General features: G+C 44.9%; 1 protein-coding gene across 3 annotated transcripts in view; it reads left to right on the top strand.

The window, feature by feature from the left end:
* Positions 1 to 20,146, top strand: part of GEMIN5 (gem nuclear organelle associated protein 5) — a 115,980-nt gene that overhangs the window by 63,962 nt on the left and 31,872 nt on the right. For 2 of the 3 annotated variants that reach the window (XM_068278303.1, XM_068278304.1), the window contains exons 18-21: positions 4,784 to 4,903; positions 7,550 to 7,678; positions 12,802 to 12,891; positions 15,929 to 16,066. In XM_068278303.1, coding sequence (XP_068134404.1) covers positions 4,784 to 4,903; positions 7,550 to 7,678; positions 12,802 to 12,891; positions 15,929 to 16,066 — 477 coding nt within the window. The remainder of the gene's footprint in view (positions 1 to 4,783; positions 4,904 to 7,549; positions 7,679 to 12,801; positions 12,892 to 15,928; positions 16,067 to 20,146) is intronic. The other variant, XM_068278305.1, reaches the window with a different exon arrangement.

The raw sequence follows: 20,146 nt of genomic DNA, 5'->3' as shown, positions 1-20,146 counted from the left end.
CTGCCATTCTTACACTGTTAATAGCAGAGGCTTCAAACTTGCTACAGTAGGTCATTGGGTGACTGGGGTCCAAATTCACTAATGGGGCAGGGCCACAAACAGCCAATAAGACTTTCATGGTGGATAAACTGCTTCCATTCACACATTTTTGATGCCAGGAACCTGAAAGCTCACAAATTTGGTCATTGAGTGACTGTGTGTCAAGGTTACAAAAAGTGGGCGGAGCAAAAAATAAAGTTCACTAGGAAAATATAAACTGCAGCTATTCTTACACTGTTACTGGCAGGGCTCTCAAACTTTGCACAGTTGGTCACTGGGTGAATGGGATGAATATTCAAGAGAGTGGGTGGAGCTTACAACAGCCAATTAAAATTCACCTGTTGATTTTCGAGGGGAATATTTACATTGCTGCCATTCTTACTGTTAATAGCAGATGCTTCAAACCTGGTACTGTTAGTCACTGGGTGACTGGGGTTCAAATTCTGAAAGGGGCGGAGCCACAAACAGCCAATCAGATTTGTTTAATTTCAATAGGAATATACAAATTATTGATACCAAAAGCCCAAAGCTCATAAACTTGGTCATTGAGTGACTGTATGTTAAAGAGACACTGAAGCGAAAAAAAAAATATGATATAGTGAATTGGTTGTGTACTATGAATAATTACTAGGAGATTAGAAGCAAAGAAAATATTCTCATACTTTTATTTTCAGGTATATAGTGTTTTTTCTAACATTGCATCATTCTATAATATGTGCAGATTACACAACACTCAGCATTCAAAATGAGTCTTTCAGAGCAGTCTGTGAAGTAATGACCTCTCCTCTAGCAGAGGAAAAGTAAATAGTCCAGGAACAGTTGAGATAATAAAAGTCAGATAACAGCCCTCTCCACGACTAACGGATCGCTCAGAAGCAGCCGTATCAGTCCGCCGACAGTGCGTACACACGCCGGACTGTCGTTGGCACGCCCACCCAGCCTCCAGTCCGGCGTGTGTACGCACCTTTAGTCTGAGAGCTTAATGGCTTGTTTGCATAGAGATAACAACTGGAGTTTCTCAACTCTTCCTGTACTGGAAACAATTAGACTGATGTATCTGATCTTAATGTTTTATTTCTTAGCTGTGCTACACATGCAAATCATAATATCATCATTTTTTTTTTTCCGCTTCAGTGTCTCTTTAAAGAGACTCCGTAACAAAAATTGCATCCTGTTTTTTATCATCCTACAAGTTCCAAAAGCTATTCTAATGTGTTCTGGCTTACTGCAGCACTTTGTACTATCACAGTCTCTGTAATAAATCAATGTATCTTTCCCCTGTCAGACTTGTCAGCCTGTGTCTGGAAGGCTGCCAAGTTCTTCAGTGTTGTGGTTCTGCTATGCACTCCCCCCTCAGGGGGAAAAAAAACACACACATGATCTCTTGAGATTCAAAAGCCTGCTTGTGTATGGATGTATTTTCTATGTGTGGACATGCTGTACATCAACCTACTTCCTGTTTTGGTGGCCATTTTGTTTGTTTATAAACCAATCAATTTTTTTAAACTGTTTTTAACCACTTTTAATGCGGCGGGGAGCGGTGAAATTGTGACAGAGGGGAATAGGAGATGTCCCCTAACACACTGGTATGTTTACTTTTGTGCGATTTTAACAATACAGATTCTCTTTAAGGTTAGAAAAAGTGGGCGGAACAACATTCTTACACTGTTAATGACAGGGTTTCCTAACTTGACACAATGGGCCGCTGGGTGACTTGGATTAATATTTAGAAATGTGGGTGGAGCCAACAACAGTCAATCAAATTTCACCTATTGATTTTCAAGGGGAATATTTACATTGCTACCATTCTTACACTGTTCATGGCAGAGGCCTCTTACCTGATAGGTGACTGGGGTCCAAATTCACTAAAGGGGGTGGAGCCACAAACAACCAATCAGATTTGTTAGATTGATTTCAGCCATTCTGTTATTGGCAGGGTTCTCAAACGTGACACAGTTGGTCAATGGATGACTGGGATTAATATTGTGGAAAGTGGGTGGAACCTACAACAGCCAATCAAAATTCACCTATTGATTTTCAAGGGAAATATTGAAACTACTGCCATTCTTACACGAACAATGGCAGAAGCCTCAAACCGGCTACAATCGGTCACAAAGTGGCTGGGGTTCAAATCCACTAAAGGGGTGGAGCCACAAACAGCCAATCAGATTACTTTACTGGATAAACTGCTTTCATTCACACAATTTTGATGGCAGAAACCCAAAAGCTTAAAACTTGGTCACTGGGTGACTGTTATTAATATTCAGAAAAGTGGGTGGAACCTAAAAAGAAAATCAAAATTCACCTGTTGATTTTCAAGGGGAAAATTGAAATTGCTGCCATTCTTGCACTGTTAATGGCACAAGCCTCAAACCTGGTACAGTTGATCATTGGGTCACTGGGGTTCAAATTCAGAAAAGGGGTGGAGCTACAAACAGCCAATCAGATTTGTTTCGTCTCACTGGTAATATACAAATTATTGATGCCAAGGACCCCAGAGCTCACAAACTTGGTCATTGAGTGACTGTGTGTCAAGGATACAAAAAGTGGGTGGAGCCAAAACCAAATTTCACTAGGAAAATATAAACTGCAGCCATTCTTACACTGTTAATGGTAGGGTTCTCAAACTTTGCCCAGATGGTCACTGGGTGACTGAGATTAATATTATGGGAAGTCAATGGAGCCTATAATAGCCAATCAAAATTATCCTGTTGATTTTCAAGGGGAATATTTAAATTGCTTCCATTTTTGCTTTGTTAATAACAGATGCCTCAAACCTGCTACAGTTGGTCATTGGGTGACTGGGGTTCAAATGCTGGAGAGGGGCAGAGCCACAAACAGCCAATCTGATTTGTTTAATTTCACTGGGAATATACAAATTATTTGATGACAAAGACCCCAAAGCTCACAAACTTGGTCATTGAGTATTTGTGTGTTAGGGTTAGAAAAAGTGGCCAGAGCTAACACCAGCCAAATACATACCCGAGCAATGCCGATTCATCAGCTATTATTCATAAAAGTGGATGGAGCCTACAAAAGCCAATCAAAATTCATCTATTGATTTTCAAGGGGAATATTTCATTACTGCCATTCTAGCACTGTTAATGGCACAAGCCCGAAACTGGGTACAGTTATTTATTGGGTGACTGGGGTTCAAATGCAGAAAAGGGGTGGAGACACAAACAGCCCATCAGATTTGTTTCATTTCAATGCAAATTATTGATGCCAAAGACTGCAAAGCTCACAAATGTGGCCATTGAGTAATTAAGTAATTGTCTGTAACTGTTAGAAAAAGTGGGCGGAGCCAACACCAGCCAAATACATACACGGGCAATGCTGGGTCATCAGTGGGTGGAGACAAATACAAATTTCACTGGGAAAATGTAAACTGCAGCCATTCTTACGCTGTTAATGGTAGGGTTCTCAAACTTTGCACAGTTGGTCACTGGGTGACTGGGATAAATATTCATAAAAGAGGGTGGAGCCTACAAAAGCCAATCCAAATTCAATTATTGCTTTTCAAGGGGAATATTCATTTGCTGCCACTCTTGCACTGTTAAGGACACAAGCTTAAAACCTGGTACAGTTGGTCATTGGGTGACTGGGGTTCAAATTCAGAAAAGAGGGTGGAGCCACAGCCTGATTTGTTTCATTTCAATGTAAATTATTGATGCCAAACAATGCAAAGCTCACAAAGTAGGTCATTCAGTCATCGTGTGTTAGGGTTAGAAAAGTGGGCGGAGCCAACACCAGCCAAATACATTCTCGGGCAACGCCGGGCAATCAGCTAGTTATTAATATTGCGACACAAGCACATGTAGTGATGTCAGTACATGTAACGGTATTGCGTGGTACAGGTCAGTTCAAATAGACGCCTGACACAGGAGGAGGTGCTGCAGCATTATAGGTGAGGATGCATCACTCACAACGGGACAGGGAAGCACATATACACTTGGGGGTCCGTCAGCTATTGGGAAATCGAACTCCATTTCTGCTGCGCATCCATAAGAGTCCTTGCGGCCATGACTTTCCAGCATACCCGATTGATCCTTCCACCCGTCTTTGAACAGAAATGTAACAAAAAGATCAATGGGGTGGACCGTGTTGCGGCATCAATGTCTGCCAGATTTAATCATAATTTAATCAGCTGATTGTCTATGCCAAATATCGAGTCATTTAGCTATGGTCCTGGTCTACACTTAACACATATATACACTGGAGGCTGCTCAATACCTCCATCTGGATGCAGCATTTTGGTCAGGCACGATCTACGCATAAACAGGAACAGAACCCAGTGACCACAGTGCCCTGTAGCTATGCTAAAATTAGACTAATGGCAGTCAGCTATATAAACTGCAGGGAGAGGTGGCAGCACTTCCCAAAACAGACTACATCTGAATGTTTTGGGAAGCGCCGCCACCTCTCCCTGTTGTTTAAAAAAATAATGTAAGTTTACCTTATCGCTAGCTGCTCCCATTTGATACTTTATGTTTGTATTCTGTTATTTTTAAGAGATTAGGGCTCTAGTGCATAGTTGTAGCATCTGTTTTGAATACAAGGTGTATTTGTTGCCTCTAGGGGCTCTGCACAGCTGTGTTGGTAGTCAGTCAGATGCGGCCTGATCTTAGGATGCGCTGCCATTACTCCCTCGTCCGCTATATAAACTATTCACAAAGAATTCTGTGACACTAACGTGAGTATTCTTATCTTTACTGGTAATGATGCATTTCTTTTATTTCCGCAGTAATAAATAAAACTGAACCATCGCAGAATGCGCCTGATTTGTCTGTTGTAGAGAATCGAAGCCCCAGCCCGATCTTTAAGAGGCCGCCTTTAAGGAAGGAGCATCCCAAAGGAAAGACAGGTAACCAGTGATGCGCTGAGGGCGGTCCCCAAGTATCCGGACTTTATAGAATAGGGATAAGAGAAGTCATAGCAGCGATTTCCTGCTGTAATTCTCTGTGATATTGCTGCAGTTCTCAGTATGTTTATCATTGCATTTGCTGTATATACAGTTGAAATAAATCCAGCCTTGCATATAAATTGACCTACTAATGTCTGACCCTTTTAAATTCATAAAGTAGTATAATCTCAGGTATTAAATCCACCCATAAATTTTACCATATCATCCCCCCCCCCCCCCCCCCCAAGTAATTTAATTTTATTGTCTAAAGCAGGGGTGCCCAATAGGTCGATCGCAATCTACCGGTAGATTGCGACCGCCTGATCGATAGATCGCGGTCTCTTGGCCGCGTCCCATTGAATTTAGCATCCAGCAGCGGCTGCGGAGGAGAGAGCCTAGCAAATAAGGGGAGGAGAGGCGCGCAGCCAATAAGGGGAGGAGAGGCGCGCAGCCAATCAGGGGAGCAGAGGCACGCAGCCAATCGGGAGGAGAGAAGGAAAACTTCCGAGTTCCGACTCCACTCACGCTGCCCACCGGAGCCTCCCTCAGCCGCGGCTGAGGGAGTGAAGACCTGGACGCCACCGTGGGACCTATACCCGGCTAACCTATACTGAAGGGACCTATACCCGGCTAACATATACTGAAGGGACCTATACCCATCTAACCTATACTGAAGGGACCTATACCTAGCTAACCTATACTGAAGGGACCTATACCCAGCTAACCTATACTGAAGGGACCTATACCTAGCTAACCTATACTGAAGGGACCTATACCCAGCTAACCTATACTGAAGGGACCTATACCCAGCTAACCTATACTGAAGAGAGCTTTACCCAGCTAACCTATACTGAAGGGGCCTATACCCAGCTAACCTATACTGAAGGGACCTATACCTAGCTAACCTATACTGAAGGGAGCTTCACCCAGCTAACCTATACTGAAGGGAGCTTTACCCAGCTAACCTATACTGAAGGGACCTATACCCAGCTAACCTATACTGAAGAGACCTATACCCAGCTAACCTATACTGAAGGGACCTATACCCAGCTAACCTATACTGAAGGGACCTATACCCAGCTAACCTATACTGAAGGGACCTATACCCAGCTAACCTATACTGAAGAGACCTATACCCAGCTAACCTATACTGAAGGGACCTATACCCAGCTAACCTATACTGAAGGGACCTATACCCAGCTAACCTATACTGAAGGGACCTATACCCAGCTAACCTATACTGAAGGGACCTATACCCAGCTAACCTATACTGAAGGGACCTATACCCAGCTAACCTATACTGAAGGGACCTATACCCAGCTAACCTATACTGAAGGGACCTATACCCAGCTAACCTATACTGAAGGGACCTATACCCAGCTAACCTATACTGAAGGGACCTATACCCAGCTAACCTATACTGAAGGGACCTATACCCAGCTAACCTATACTGAAGGGAGCTATACCCAGCTAACCTATACTGAAGGAACCTATACCCGGCTAACCTATACTGAAGGGACCTATACCCGGTTAACCTATACTGAAGGGACCTATACCTAACTACATTTCCGGGGGGGGGGGGTGCATTTGAAACATCGGTAGAGCTCCTGGCTTCGGCGAATTTTAAAGTAGCTCGCGAGCCGAAAAAGTGTGGGCACCCCTGGTCTAAAGTCTCGACTTGAGCACTGTCCCCAGACTGGCCATGTCCTCCGACAGGCACGGTTCCTAATTTGGCCATGTATACCCCCTTCCCTCAAGCTCTGTCCTCCACCACCATAACCTCCAAAATAAGCACTGTCCCCAGTCTGGCCATATCCCACCTCAAGCACTGCTCCCACTCTGGCCATGTCCTCCGACGGACACTGTCCACAGCCTAACCATGTCCCCACAAGCACTGTTCCCAGCCTAGCCATGTTCCCCCACAAGCACAGTCCACAGTCTAGCCATGTCCCCACAAGCACAGTCCCCCGAGCACTGTAATAACAGCGCAGGAGACTTGGGTGCAGCCAGCGCCACCATGGGCCATAATAGGAATTACTGCTATAGCAGCACACAGAGAGTAACTTCGGTGCAATCAGAAGACAGAGCTGAAGTTACTTTTAAAACACTAAAATTCGTCCATCAGCAATAGCTGGAAGCTGAATTACATCAGTCCCTACCATCCACGTCGACCTGGAGGGGGAATAGTAATTAACAATGCTGGGACTTGTGCAGGAGCAGGGTGAGCCATATACCGGCTGTATCCTGCGCCCAAGTCTCCCGGCGGCGATTTCGTAGGTACGCCTGTCCCCAATAAGCACTGTTCCTAGTCTGGCCATGTCCCCAACAAGCTCTGTCCTCAGTCTGGCCCTGTCCCCACAAAACATTCTCATAGAAACGACAAAGTCCTGGCTTCAACCAAACAGGAGATATTGCAGATTTGCAGCTACAATATACAGCACAGACCGGCACAAGCATAGATCGCCCCTGCACACAGCACCATCGCTCATCACTGTGGCAGAATTTTCTAATGTGGGAGAAGTGTAAGGGGTTCTTCAGGATGGGGGATTCATCTTTTATGTGGTGGGATTTATAAGGCCTTGCTGCTTTTGTTCTCGCTTTCCACAGCAGAGAGCCATGGCAAGAAGAAGAAGTCTCAGTCTCTCCTTCCTGTTAGTACCAGTAAAGATCTCCGCTCTAAGGAAGAACAACACCGGGACTGCGTGAAGCTGGCGGCGGCCGTGTGCGCCAAAGCAGGTGAGATGATCGGTTTACCTAAAGGCATTCTGAAGATTGTATGGCAACTGCCTAACCATTCTTGTTCTATGAAAATATCTCCACGAGGAGAAAACATGCAGAAGCACATGATCAGGTGTTCAGTTTGTACTTCGATTGGCTGCTCACAATCAGCCTGCACAGCAAAGGTGGCCATACAACTAGCATTGATGGGCAGATTCTACCAAGAGACCGATCTCTCTCTGATGGAATCTGATCGGAGAGGGATCTGTTGACTGCCCATACACCACAGGCCAGTTCCCAATTGATTTCAACATGACATTTCTTAGGTATCCACTTTGTGGCGCCACAGCTGCCCCCGGCGCTGTTTCTCTAGTGTAAAATGTGCCCCCCGGTGCCCACTTTACTGGTTGTTGTCCGCCTCTGGCTCCATGCTCTGTCCTCCGTCTACATACATGTGCCCCACGTGGATGCGGGTGTATACGTGGGCACCGTGTGTGACGTCACCCACCTTATACCCCCAACCACATGGGGGGCATGTGCATGAACGGAGCACGGCGCTAGCGCGGGGCACTGACAGGTAAAGTGGGCACCGGGGGGCACATTTTACACTAGGGAGACAGTGCCGATGGTTCCATCGTGTTCGTTGCTCGTCCGATTGCTGCCTCAGACCTGATTGAGCATGTCGGTCCTAGATTTTGCAGCGAGTCCAGTTTGTTCTTGCATTGTCGATCAGGCATGGTCTTGACAGCCGCCAAGTCGCCTGATGTATGACCCGGGGCTTCCTCCCCCCCATAAACACGTGTAAGTCCCAACGCCGTCCTCCCGTGGTCTGCCATTCAGCCGCGGTGAGCTCCGTTACCAGCCTCAGTGACGTCAGTCTGGGTCTAATGCGCATGCGCCGGAGGTCTGCGCATGCACAGTAGACCCTGACTGGCATTGACTGAGGCTGGTAACGGAGCTCACCCTGGCTGAACGGCAGACCACGGGAGGACGGCGTGGGACTTACACGTGTTTATGGGTGGGAGGAAGCCCCGGGTAAGTATCAGAGCTGTGCTGTCCTTTGTCTCTGAGTCTCTTTAAGGATTATTTTCAAGATTACATCAGGCTGTCATGGCTGCTGTTTTAAATTTACATTCTGCTTTGTTTAGCTAAAAAAGATACACAACTAATGACTCTTTGAACTTAACTGTAGTAAAACCTCATTAGAATCCTTGGCCCATATGCAATTCACTTTTTCCCTTGAGTTTTCTCCTAAGTGATATTTTTTAATTTGGCAATATAATGTCTTTTAAGCCACCAGAAAGCAAAAAAAAAAAAAATATCAGTACTTTTTCACCTTCTTTTCAGTTGAAAAGTGCTGGAAAGTTATAGATGAAAATGTATCTCATAGGAGAAAACTCAAGTGAAAAAGTGAATTGCATATGGGCCCTTATCTCACTGTTTCTCGTCTGCTTTGGCTTCTATTCACTGTTCATGAAACCAGACTGAATTCAACAAGCTGTTGACCTGCTGTTTTGCACAGCAATTCTTGCGGTACTGGAAAAACAGAAAGGGGCTTCACATAATTTCTTAGTAGGGCTAATACAGTCCTGGCCAAAAGTTTTGAGACTGTCAAAAATATGAGTTTTCACAAAGTTTGCTGCTGAACTGCTTTTAGATCTTTGTTTCAGTTGTTTATGTGAATTACTGAAATATAATTATAAGCACTTCATACATTTCAAAGGCTTTTATTGACCATTACATGAGATTTATAAAAAGAGTCAGTATTTACAGTGTTGGCCCTTCTGTTTCAGGACCTCTGCAATTCGACTAGGCATGCTCTCAATCAACTTCTGGGCCAAATCCTGACTGATAGCAACCCATTCTTTCATAATCACTTCTTTGAGTTTCTCAGAATTGGTTTTGGTTTGTCCACCCGCCTCTTGAAGAATGACCACAAGTTCTCAATGGGATTAAGATCTGGGGAGTTTCCAGGCCATGGACCCAAAATTTCAACCTTTTGGTCAGATATCACTTGCCTTATGACACTGTGCTCCATTGTGCTGGAAAATGTATTGTTCTTCACCAAACTGTTGTTGGATTGTTGGAAGAAGTTGCTGTTGGAGGGTGTTTTGGTACCATTCTTTATTCATGGCTGTGTTTTTTGGCAAAATTGTGAGTGAGCCCACTCCCTTGGATGAGAAACAACCCCACACATGAATGGTGGCAGGTGTGAGCGCATCTACACGCACAGTGAGGCAAAGACTTTTGGAAGGTGGCCTGGTGTTAAGAAGGGCAGCAAAGAAGCCACTTCTCTCTCCAAAAAATCAGGGACAGATTGATCTTCTGCAGAAAATATGGTGAATGGACTGCTGAGGACTGGGGCAAAGTCATATTCTCCAATGAAGCCCCTTTCCGATTGTTTTAGGCATCTGGAAAAAGGCTTATCAGGAGAAGAAAAAGGTGAGCGCTACCATCAGTCCTGTGTCATGCCAACAGTAAAGCATCCTGACACCATTCATGTGTGGGGTTGCTTCCCATCCAAGAGAGTGGGCTCACTCACAATTTTCCCAAAAAACACAGCCATGAATAAAGAATGGTACCAAAACACACTCCCACAGCAACTTCTTCCAACAATCCAACAACAGTTTGGTGAAGAACAATGCATTTCCAGCACGATGGAGCACCGTGTCATAAGGCAAAAGTGATAACTAAGTGGCTTGGAGACAAAAACGTTGACATTTTGGGTCCATGGCCTGCAAACTCCCCAGATCTTAATGCCATTGAGAACTTGTGGTCATTCCTCAAGAGGCGGGTGGACAAACCAAAACCAACTAATTGTGAGAAACTCAAAGAAGTGATTATGAAAGAATGGGTTGCTATCAGTCAAGATTTGACCCAGAAGTTGATTGAGAGCATGCCCAGTCGAATTGCAGAGGTCCTGAAAATGAAGGGCCAACACTGCAAATACTGACTCTCTGCATAAATCTCATGTAATTGTCAATAAAAGCCTTTGAAATGTATAAAGTGCTTATAATTATATTTCAGTACATCACATAAACAACTGAAACAAAGATCTAAAAGCAGTTTAGCAGCAAACTTTGTGAAAACTAATATTTTTGACAGTCTCAAAACTTTTGGCCAGGACTGTACTATATGTCAGAGGTGCCCACACTTTTTTGGCTTTGAGCTACTTTAACAAAATTAGCAAGTCAAAATGATCTACCTATGTACAATTTTAGGAGCACACTTGTATATCCTTAATGGAAAATGTAGTGGCGTCGGAATCTATCATAAGTCCTTTGCAATCTACTGGTAGATCGCAATCTACCTAATGGGCACCCCTGATATACAGTGTGTATAAGTTTCTCATTATGCCACATGTAACTTCAGGTACCAAAGTTTATATTGATACTTGCGTATTAAGCCGCTCAGGGAGTTACACATGCAGGAAAAGTCTATACAATATTTCGATCCTGTCAACTTAGTTACATTAAGGCTCATACACACATCAGACTATAGTCTTTGGAAAATGAAAGATCACAGACCAATCTTACCACCCTTCATGTAGTATGAGAGCCATACCTACACAGTCTATTCTATGGCGCTGAACTCCCCATCAGACAGAAATCTTTGCAAGATGCTGCACACAAAAATGCTGTACAGACACAAAAGATCAGTATCTGCAAAAGATCTGTTCCTGCCAAAAATCCATTCCTGCAAATTGCAATGATAGTCTGAGATCTGCAGATCCTCATACACACATGATTTAACTGACATTCATCTGCAGATCAAGCAATCATCCGCAGATCTGAAAATCCATCCTGGTGGATCTGATCTGCAGATGAATGTCAGTTAAATCATGTGTGTATGATGATCTGCAGATCTCATAGACTATCATTGCAATTTGCAGGAATGGATTTTTGGCAGGAACAGATCTTTTGCAGCCACAGATCTTTTGTGTCTGTACAGCATCTGTGTGTGCAGCATCTTGCAAAGATTTTTTTCTGATGTGGAGTTCAGCTCCAAAGAAAACACTGTGTAGGTATGGCTCTCCTACTACATGAAGGGTGGTAAGATTGGTCTGTGATCTTTCATTTTCCAAAGACTATAGTCTGATGTGTGTATGAGCCTCAAGTCACTGCCTGTAATCCAGAGCCAGGACAAGGTCCTCCAGCACCCAAGACCTTAATCTCTAGTTATCTGGCTTCCAGTCACTGCCATGTATTCCATTTTCTTATTTCTCTCTGCTTCAAAAACAATAGGGGAATGATAGCTCAGTGAGTTGTGCACCCCCTCCTACACTGCACCCTGAGGCTGGAGCCTCTCTGCCTCGGCCTAGCCCTGCTGTAATCTCATTCAATAGAGGTGCTGTGGCATCTTCTAGTGGATGAAATAAAATGCTCATAAATGAAGAATGAACACACCTTAAGGTAACTACTACAATGACTCGAGTTGAATCCAAGCAGGTCTTAAAGCAGCAGGGTCAGCCATGCTATGCCAGGAAAAGAAAAAAACCAGTAAGTAGATAACTACTTGCTCTACTGACATAACAGATGTACTGTCCATGTTTTGATTTCAGTGAATTTTATATAGTAAGTAAAAAGAAAACTGTTCCTGGCATATGCCATTTTGGTTCCCCCTTGACTGAACTGAAGTCTATCCTGAGGTCATTTCCTCCCTTAGATCTCATTCACACTGTGTCCGCTTCTGTCCACTTTTTATCAGCATATCAATGTTACAGATTGATACATGTTCCTGAAAAGCGGACAGAAGCGCACTAATGTGAAGGAGGCCTAACTCTATTTTTTTTTTAGAATCTCTGTCATAGCTAGCTTGCTTTGTAAACACGTGAGAGCACAGCAGCATAGATTGTATTTAAGCTTCAAACTGAACTGCACTCAGCCAATCAGTGAGGAGCAGGAATGTGGGAGGGGAGATGACAAGGTTCCCTCTCTCTTTGGCAATGGAGAGAATAGAGCTAGGCTGACTGAGATTTATTACAGCAGTAACATTTCTGAATAGACTGAAGTGCTTGCAATGCAGGGTGAGGTTCCAGGCTGCACAATGAACTCAAAGCAGTGGGTAAATGGAATTTGATTTTGTGGTTGACAATCCTTCTTTAAACCTGTATGTGTTGAATATTCTTTTTTTTCCTCCAGCAGATGGCGCTCACACACTGTTAGACGATTCCGTGCATCTCGGCCTGTACAGCGATCGTGCCACTCTGCACCGCCTCATGGAGGAGGAGGGTTCGTAAAACTGTCCTTTTTTAATTATTTGCGGATAACAGACTATGGAGGCATAAAGTATGTTATATAGAATATCTTACTGGTCATTTTCAGGGCCGGTTCTAGACTTTTTGTTGCCTGAGGCAAACTTGGAATGATTTGGAATGATTGCACAGCACTCACTCTGCCTCATTTAAAGAGACTCTGTAACAAAAAAAAAAAAGTTCCCCGGGGGGTACTCACCTCGGGAGGGGGAAGCCTCAGGGTCCCAATGAGGCTTCCCCCTCCCCTGTAGCTGCAGGCAATCCAGCGCTGGCTATCTCTGAGTGTCCCGGAATCCTCCCTCGACAAGCCTGATAAGCGCTGATTTATTTATCTCTCCTGGCTCCAGCGGGGGCGCTGTTGCGGCTTTCTGCACAGACATAGGCGGAAATAGCCGATCTCCATCACGTCCACTCTACTGCGCAGGTGTAGGAGACTTGCGTCTGTGCTGAAGCCGGGGAGGTAAATATTTACATCGCCTCCGTTCCGGGAGGATTTTCGCTGCCGCCGTGGGACCGAGGAGGACGGGGGAAGCCTCAATAGGATCCGGAGGCTTCCCCCACCCCAGGTGAGTACCCCCCAGGGGAGGTTTTTTTTGTTACAGGGTTTCTTTAATCTTCTTACATGACATGCTGCAGCTCAACACAATAGTACGCTGGCTGTGAGTCTGTGACAAACAGTGATGATCACCGGGTGAAATCTGAATAGATTTGATTTGTATTTCATCCAGGTAATTAAAGCAAATGTGCGGGTGGATGAGGGGGGCCTTAAACTTACCCAGCAGGTGTCTTCTTTATTCCGTCCCATGGCTCCTCCCACGCTCTCCTGCCTTCCCCCTCCTCACTCACTGTTAGACTCCTCACACAGCACAACAAGCTGCTTTTCCCCAATGATGACCTCTTCACCTCGCTCTCCTCTCACTTCTCCTCCTACTCTGGCTGCATGCTGTTAGTGTAAACACAGTACAAACATGCAATCTGCGCCTGATGCAAATGTTTCACCTTGCTTCATGAGAGAACCGGCCCTGGTCCTTTTTTGTACAAAAAGAAGCAAATCAGGTTTCCGGTTTTCTAATGACCAATGACGCGTGATTCCAAATTCCCTTCCAGTTAAATTATGTAGATTAGAAGCATTATTGCAGATTGTTTCCTTTTTCTTGTTTGTATGCAATAACTAGAGATGGCCTATGAGATGCTGATCATTTCAGTTTGCATTCAAAATGAATACAAATTGTAGGCAGCTTTGACCTGGGCTAGTGAAGTGCATTTCACAGTTACTTTTATTATTATTATTATTAAAGAGAACCCGAGGTGTGTTTAAAGAATGTTATCTGCATACAGAGGCTGGATCTGCCTGTACAGCCCAGCCTCTGTTGCTATCCCAAACCCCACTAAGGCCCCCCTGCACTCTGCAATCCCTTATAAATCACAGCCATGCTGTGAGGCTCTGTTTACATCTGTAGTGTCAGTCTCAGCTGCTCCCCCGCCTCCTGCATAGCTCCGGTCCCTGCCCCTGTCCCTTCCCTCCAATCAGCAGGGAGGGAAGGGATGCAGGCGGGGACTGGAGTTCTGCAGGAGGCGGGGAGAGCAGCAGACTGACACTATAGAGATAAACACAGCCAGCTCTGACAAGCTGTTTGTCAGCAGCGTGGCTGTGATTTATGAGGGATTGCAGAGTGCAGGGGGACCTTAGGGGGGTTTGGGATAGCAACAGAGGCTGGGCTGTATAGGCAGATCCAGCCTCTGTATGCAGATAATATTCTTCAAACCCACCTCGGGTTCTCTTTAAGTGAGGTGGTAAGCTCTATCTATATTATAAATGCATCTGGGGGGGGGGGAGAGAGAAGAGTGCACTATGTCTAGCCAGCAGGGCCGTTTTCAGGCATAGGCAAACCAGGCAAATGCACATCCTAGCTGATTTTGATTGGTCCAATTTTAAGTTGCATTGAAGTCAGAATTATTAGCTTGCCATTGGCCGTTTCGGAGTGGACCCTACATAATTATTGAATGTAGGTGTAAAACCAATAATGGGCAATGGCTGAAGTAGAGAATTGCTTATATTCTGGTTAGTGCTATGGGCAGCATGGTAACGCAGTGGATAGCACTCTTGCCTTGCAGCGCTGGGTCCCCGGTTAGAATCTCAGTCAGTGCACTATCTGCATGTAGTTTGTATGATCTCCCAGTGTCTGTGGTTTTCCTCCGGGCACTCCAGTTTCCTCCCACATACCAACAACATACAGATAAGTTAACTGGCTTTCCTCTAAATTGGCCCTAGACTAGTATGGACTTATGATTATGGTACTTAGTAGATTGTGAGCTCCTCTGAAGACAGACAGTGACATGGCTATGTACTCTGTACAGTGCTGCAGAAGATGTCAGTGCTATGTAAATACATAATAATAATATGGGAGGACATTACGCTATGACTATGGTAGGATTAGATTGTGAGCTCCTCTGAGGACAGTCAGTGACATGACTATGTACTCTGTACAGTGCTGCAGAAGATATCACTGCTATATAAATACATAATAATAATATGGTAGGGCATTAGACTATGACTATGGTAGGATTAGATTGTGAGCTCCTCTGAGGACAGTCCGTGACATGACTATGTACTCTGTACAGTGCTGCAGAAGATATCACTGCTATATAAATACATAATAATAATATGGTAGGACATTAGACTATGACTATGGTAGGATTAGATGGTGAGTTCCTCTGAGGACAGTCAGTGACATGATTATGTAATCTGTAAAGTGCTGCAGAAGATGACCGTGCTATACAAATACATAATAATAATAATAATAATATGGTAGGACATTAGACTGTGACTATGTTAGGATTAGATTGTCAGCTCCTCTGAGGACAGTCAGTGACATGACTATGTACTCTGCAATGTGCTGCAGAAGATGTCACTGCTATATAAATACATGATAATAGTGTTTGTATGTTCTCTGTATTCAGATCTGTGAATAGCTCTTGGTTTTTCTCTTATGCCCTCCTTTCTATGCTAACAGGCAAGGCCCATCTGGAGAACGGACATCCGGATCTTCAGCACCAGATCATGCTATGGAAAGGGGATCTGAAGGGCTCACTCCAGCTTGCTGCAGAGAGGGGGGAGCTGTCAGACCAGCTGGTGGCGCTGTCTCCCATGGGTAGGTAAGAGGGACAGACTCAATACAACTGGAACCTTCTGAGACTACAGATGTATGTTCAGATTTAAGGCTGCCATACACTGGTCGATTGCCACCAGATCGACCAACAGGTAGATCCCTCTCTGATCTAATCTGATCACAGAGGGATCTATTGGCTGCCTATACACTGCACACTGAGTTTGAATCCATTTCAGCATGAAATTGATTCACAACCTGTGCAGTTGCCTCTGCCTGGCTTGCCTCCCCTGTTCCCCCGGCCAGCCGCAATACTATCACCTGTCCGCCGGCACGAGTCCCCGGGTCCATGCTGGCCCTTTCTCCAGCTGGCCGCCTTCTCCATCTTCTCTTCACTTCCTGTCCTGAGTGGAAGTTCAAACAGTAGAGCCTCTACTGCTACTGTTTGAACTTCCCCTTCTGACAGGACGGGACAGGAAGTGAAGAGAAGATGGAGAAGGCGGCCAGCCGGAGAAAGGGCCAGCATGGACCCGGGGACTCGTGCCGGCGGACAGGTGATAGTATTGCTTCGTCGTCGAATCGAACGGCGCTCTCCCGACCCACCGGCGATCGAGCAAAATTTTCCGCCTGGACAGATCGACTAAATCGATGGATTTTTGTATGGAAATTGGTCAACATTTGCATTAACGATTTCACAGCAGATTCAGTTACAGTGATCGAATCGGCTGTATATCGGCAGGAAATGGACATAGTTTATGGGCACCTTTAGCTGATATTTTAGGGATGTGGTGAATTGTACATAGGTGACAACTTTGTGTATAACTTGTTTTGCCATGATCCTCATAGACCAGGGTACAACTCATAATAATACAGTTGGTGGGGGCAGCTCAAGTACACTGTATTTCTCTTAAAGGACCACTATTGCGAAAAAAGTAGGCATTGTGCGGGATTCTCAGGGTTTTCTGTTTTCAACAGCATTTCCTGAACAGCAGTTTAACTGCTAAAATAGTAAGATACCAGCCAGCCTCCCTACTCACTTGCGCACTGTTTTGTAGCATTTTTTTTAGATACAGTAACAAGCTTATCTCAAAATGCCCATTCCAGAAACTTCCCATCTCAGGTAAGATAAGGAAACTATGACCAGAAGGTAATTGAATCCCCCCTCCCTTTGAAGAGTTTACACAGTGATGTAAGGGCTGGTTCAGACGGACGTTTGTGCAGCGTTTACCGCCAGCGTTCAGGGCTTGGCGTTAAACGCTCCCATTCAAGTGAATGGGAGCGTTTGTACCAAGCTTTTACGCGCGTTTACACGAACGCGGCGTTCGGGTCCCGATTTTCCCTGGCTTTCAAGGAGCCCCTGGAAGCTTCATGTAGCTTCCAGGGGCGGTTAACCGCGACGGGTAATGTCCCCCTAGGGGAAGAAAAAACGCGACCGCATACGAACGCAACGCGAACGCTGCTGAAAGCCTGAACGCATCACCAACGCAACGCCAACGAACGCAACACCTCCGAACGTCCGTCTGAACCAGCCCTAAGCCTGTTTTCTAGGTGATATTTGCTGTGGGGGAGGGGGGAAGTAATCTGTAAAATAAGCAGTACATTAATGCTAGGTATACACGATATATTTTTCCGCTAGATTTTCCACCCGCTGTTTTTTTTCCGCTCGATTTTCTTATCATTTTCCATTCACTTTTAGGAGAAATCGAGCCAAAAAAAGATCGGAAGGAATATCGGACTTGTCAGATATTATATATCGAACTATCTATCGAGGGTAAAAACGTATGTTGTATTCCCAGCATTACACTGAACTGGGTAAATATATTGATAAGTTATTTGGCTTCCCCCAAATTGGCCTTGGGCTATGATGGACATAGGACTATGATAGGAATTAGATTGTGTGCCCCTTGGAGGTCTGATAGGCGTGGAGCCCACTATGAGTGCTTTTGCAGCGCTTAACTACTACAACAGTGGGACCCCATGAGGCTAGTTCCACTGCAGCAGAGCATGCAGCATTTTCGGAGCGATCTCATTGAAGGAATGCAGGAGCAAATTGCATGCCTTCAGATCGCTCTGGGAATCTTGCTGAAAATCGCAGTGTTTAGTTGCCAATGGTAGCAGTTTGCATTGTAGAAAATTGCACGTAGTGGGCCAGCCCTCAATGACAAGCCTATATACTTTGTAAAGTGCTGCAGAAAATATCAGCATTGTATAAATTCAAAATAAATAAAGATGCCGTATATACCGGCGTACAAGACGACCCCCAACTTTTCTAGTTAAAATAAAAAGTTTGGCATATACTTGCCGTATAAGACTACCCAGTTCACTATGCGGATGCCGGGTGTCATGCGGAGCTTTAAATTACCTGATGCTGCAATGTGTCATGCTGAAAAGTGGCATAGATCACGCTCTCTGTTTAAATAAAAAAACCCTTGTAATATCTTCTTGTGAGCAGCCGCTCGCGCGGTTAGCAGAGCGGCTTCCAGCGTCGCCTGATTGGTGACGTATGCGCTCACGCATGAAGAGATTGCCGAGATGTATCGTAGAGCGCACACGTCACCAGTCAGGTGACCCCGGAAGCTGCGCTGCTAGCCGCATGAGCGGCTGATCGGAATAAGATAATACAGGTTTTTTTTTCAAAAACACCGCAATCTGTTTCTTTTCAGGGCACAGTGCAGCATCAGGTAATTTATAACTCTGCATGGCACCCGGCACCCAGCAGCACCTCACGCTGAAAAACTGACACCCGGCGTATAAGACGACCCCCGACTTTACAGAACATTTTTAGGGGTTAAAAAGTCGTCTTATACGCCGTTATATACGGTAAGTCTCCAACCCAGCCAGCAGGCTCTGCTAACGCAGGTACAGAATGTGGCGTCTGCTATCTGTTGTTTTTCAAGACTGGAACAGGAAGTGATGTAACTTCCAGAGCCACAAATATTGTTCTGGGAAGCGGGAACAGAATTTTGCATCTGAGCTGTGAGTAAGGCCTCTTGCACACTACATGCAATTCCGATTATTTTTATACGATCCGATTTTTGATTACGATTACAAAACGTAGCAGCATACAGTACTTTTTTAATCAGAATCATAAATCGGATTGTATAAAACAAGGGCTTGATTCACTAAGACAAATAGCATGCCTTATCAGAGTTAACACGTCTTATACGTGTTAACATGCCTTATCAGAGTTGCATAGCGAGCGCTACAAACGTATGCCTGCTAATTGGCAATGAGAGCTCCACTCTGACGACGAGTGGAGCTCTCGTCATTGCCAATTAGCAGGCATAAGGTTGTAGCGCTTGCTCAGCTACTCTGATAAGGCGTGTTAACTCTGATATGGTGTACTAACTCTGATAAGGTCTGCTAACACTGATATGGCATGTTAACTCTGTAAAGGCATACTATTTGTCTTAGTCAATCAAGCCCTCAGTGTGCAAGAGGTCTTAGAATACACTTAACCTTAATTAGAGGAGACTAAATTTAAAACAAAACTTTTTATTAAATTAGGATAAAACCACTATGGTACTGCTAAACATCTACGTGAAGTGAATTCACAGTGGGTTGCGAAGTGGTCACAGATAGCACCCCCAACTAGATTGAAAGTGGTATCAACACAACTCGCTGTTAAAACAACCCCTCTCCCCCCACCTACCAAACTCTACATGTTTCATCTCTGAGGGGGCTTTGTCAGGGGTATTAAAAAAAAGTGCTAGAGTGCCAAGTGCTAAAGTGCAGTAAATATCTACATTACAATCACAACATTCACATAATATCACAAGTTGATAGCCTCTCGGCCAATGTAGCAGCCAGGCTGCTGTAGCACTTGTTTAGTACCCCTGACAAAGCCCCCCTTTGAGGGGTCAAACATGAAGTCCTGGGCACGCTACAACCAATTTTCCACAATGCAAACTGCTAATATTTGCAATTAAACACTGCGATTTTCTTCAATTAAGGTTATTTAAAGGGATACTGTAGGGGGGGGGTCGGGAGAAAATGAGTTGAACTTACCTGGGGCTTCTAATGGTCCCCCGCAGGCATCCTGTGCCCGCGCAGCCACTCACCGATGCTCCGGCCCCGCCTCCGGGTCACTTCTGGAATTTCAGACTTTAAAGTCTGAAAAACACT

This window comes from Hyperolius riggenbachi, chromosome 3 (assembly GCF_040937935.1).
Source record: "Hyperolius riggenbachi isolate aHypRig1 chromosome 3, aHypRig1.pri, whole genome shotgun sequence".
NCBI classification, from domain to species: domain Eukaryota; kingdom Metazoa; phylum Chordata; class Amphibia; order Anura; family Hyperoliidae; genus Hyperolius; species Hyperolius riggenbachi.
This window is presented reverse-complemented; position numbering and strand designations above follow the sequence as displayed.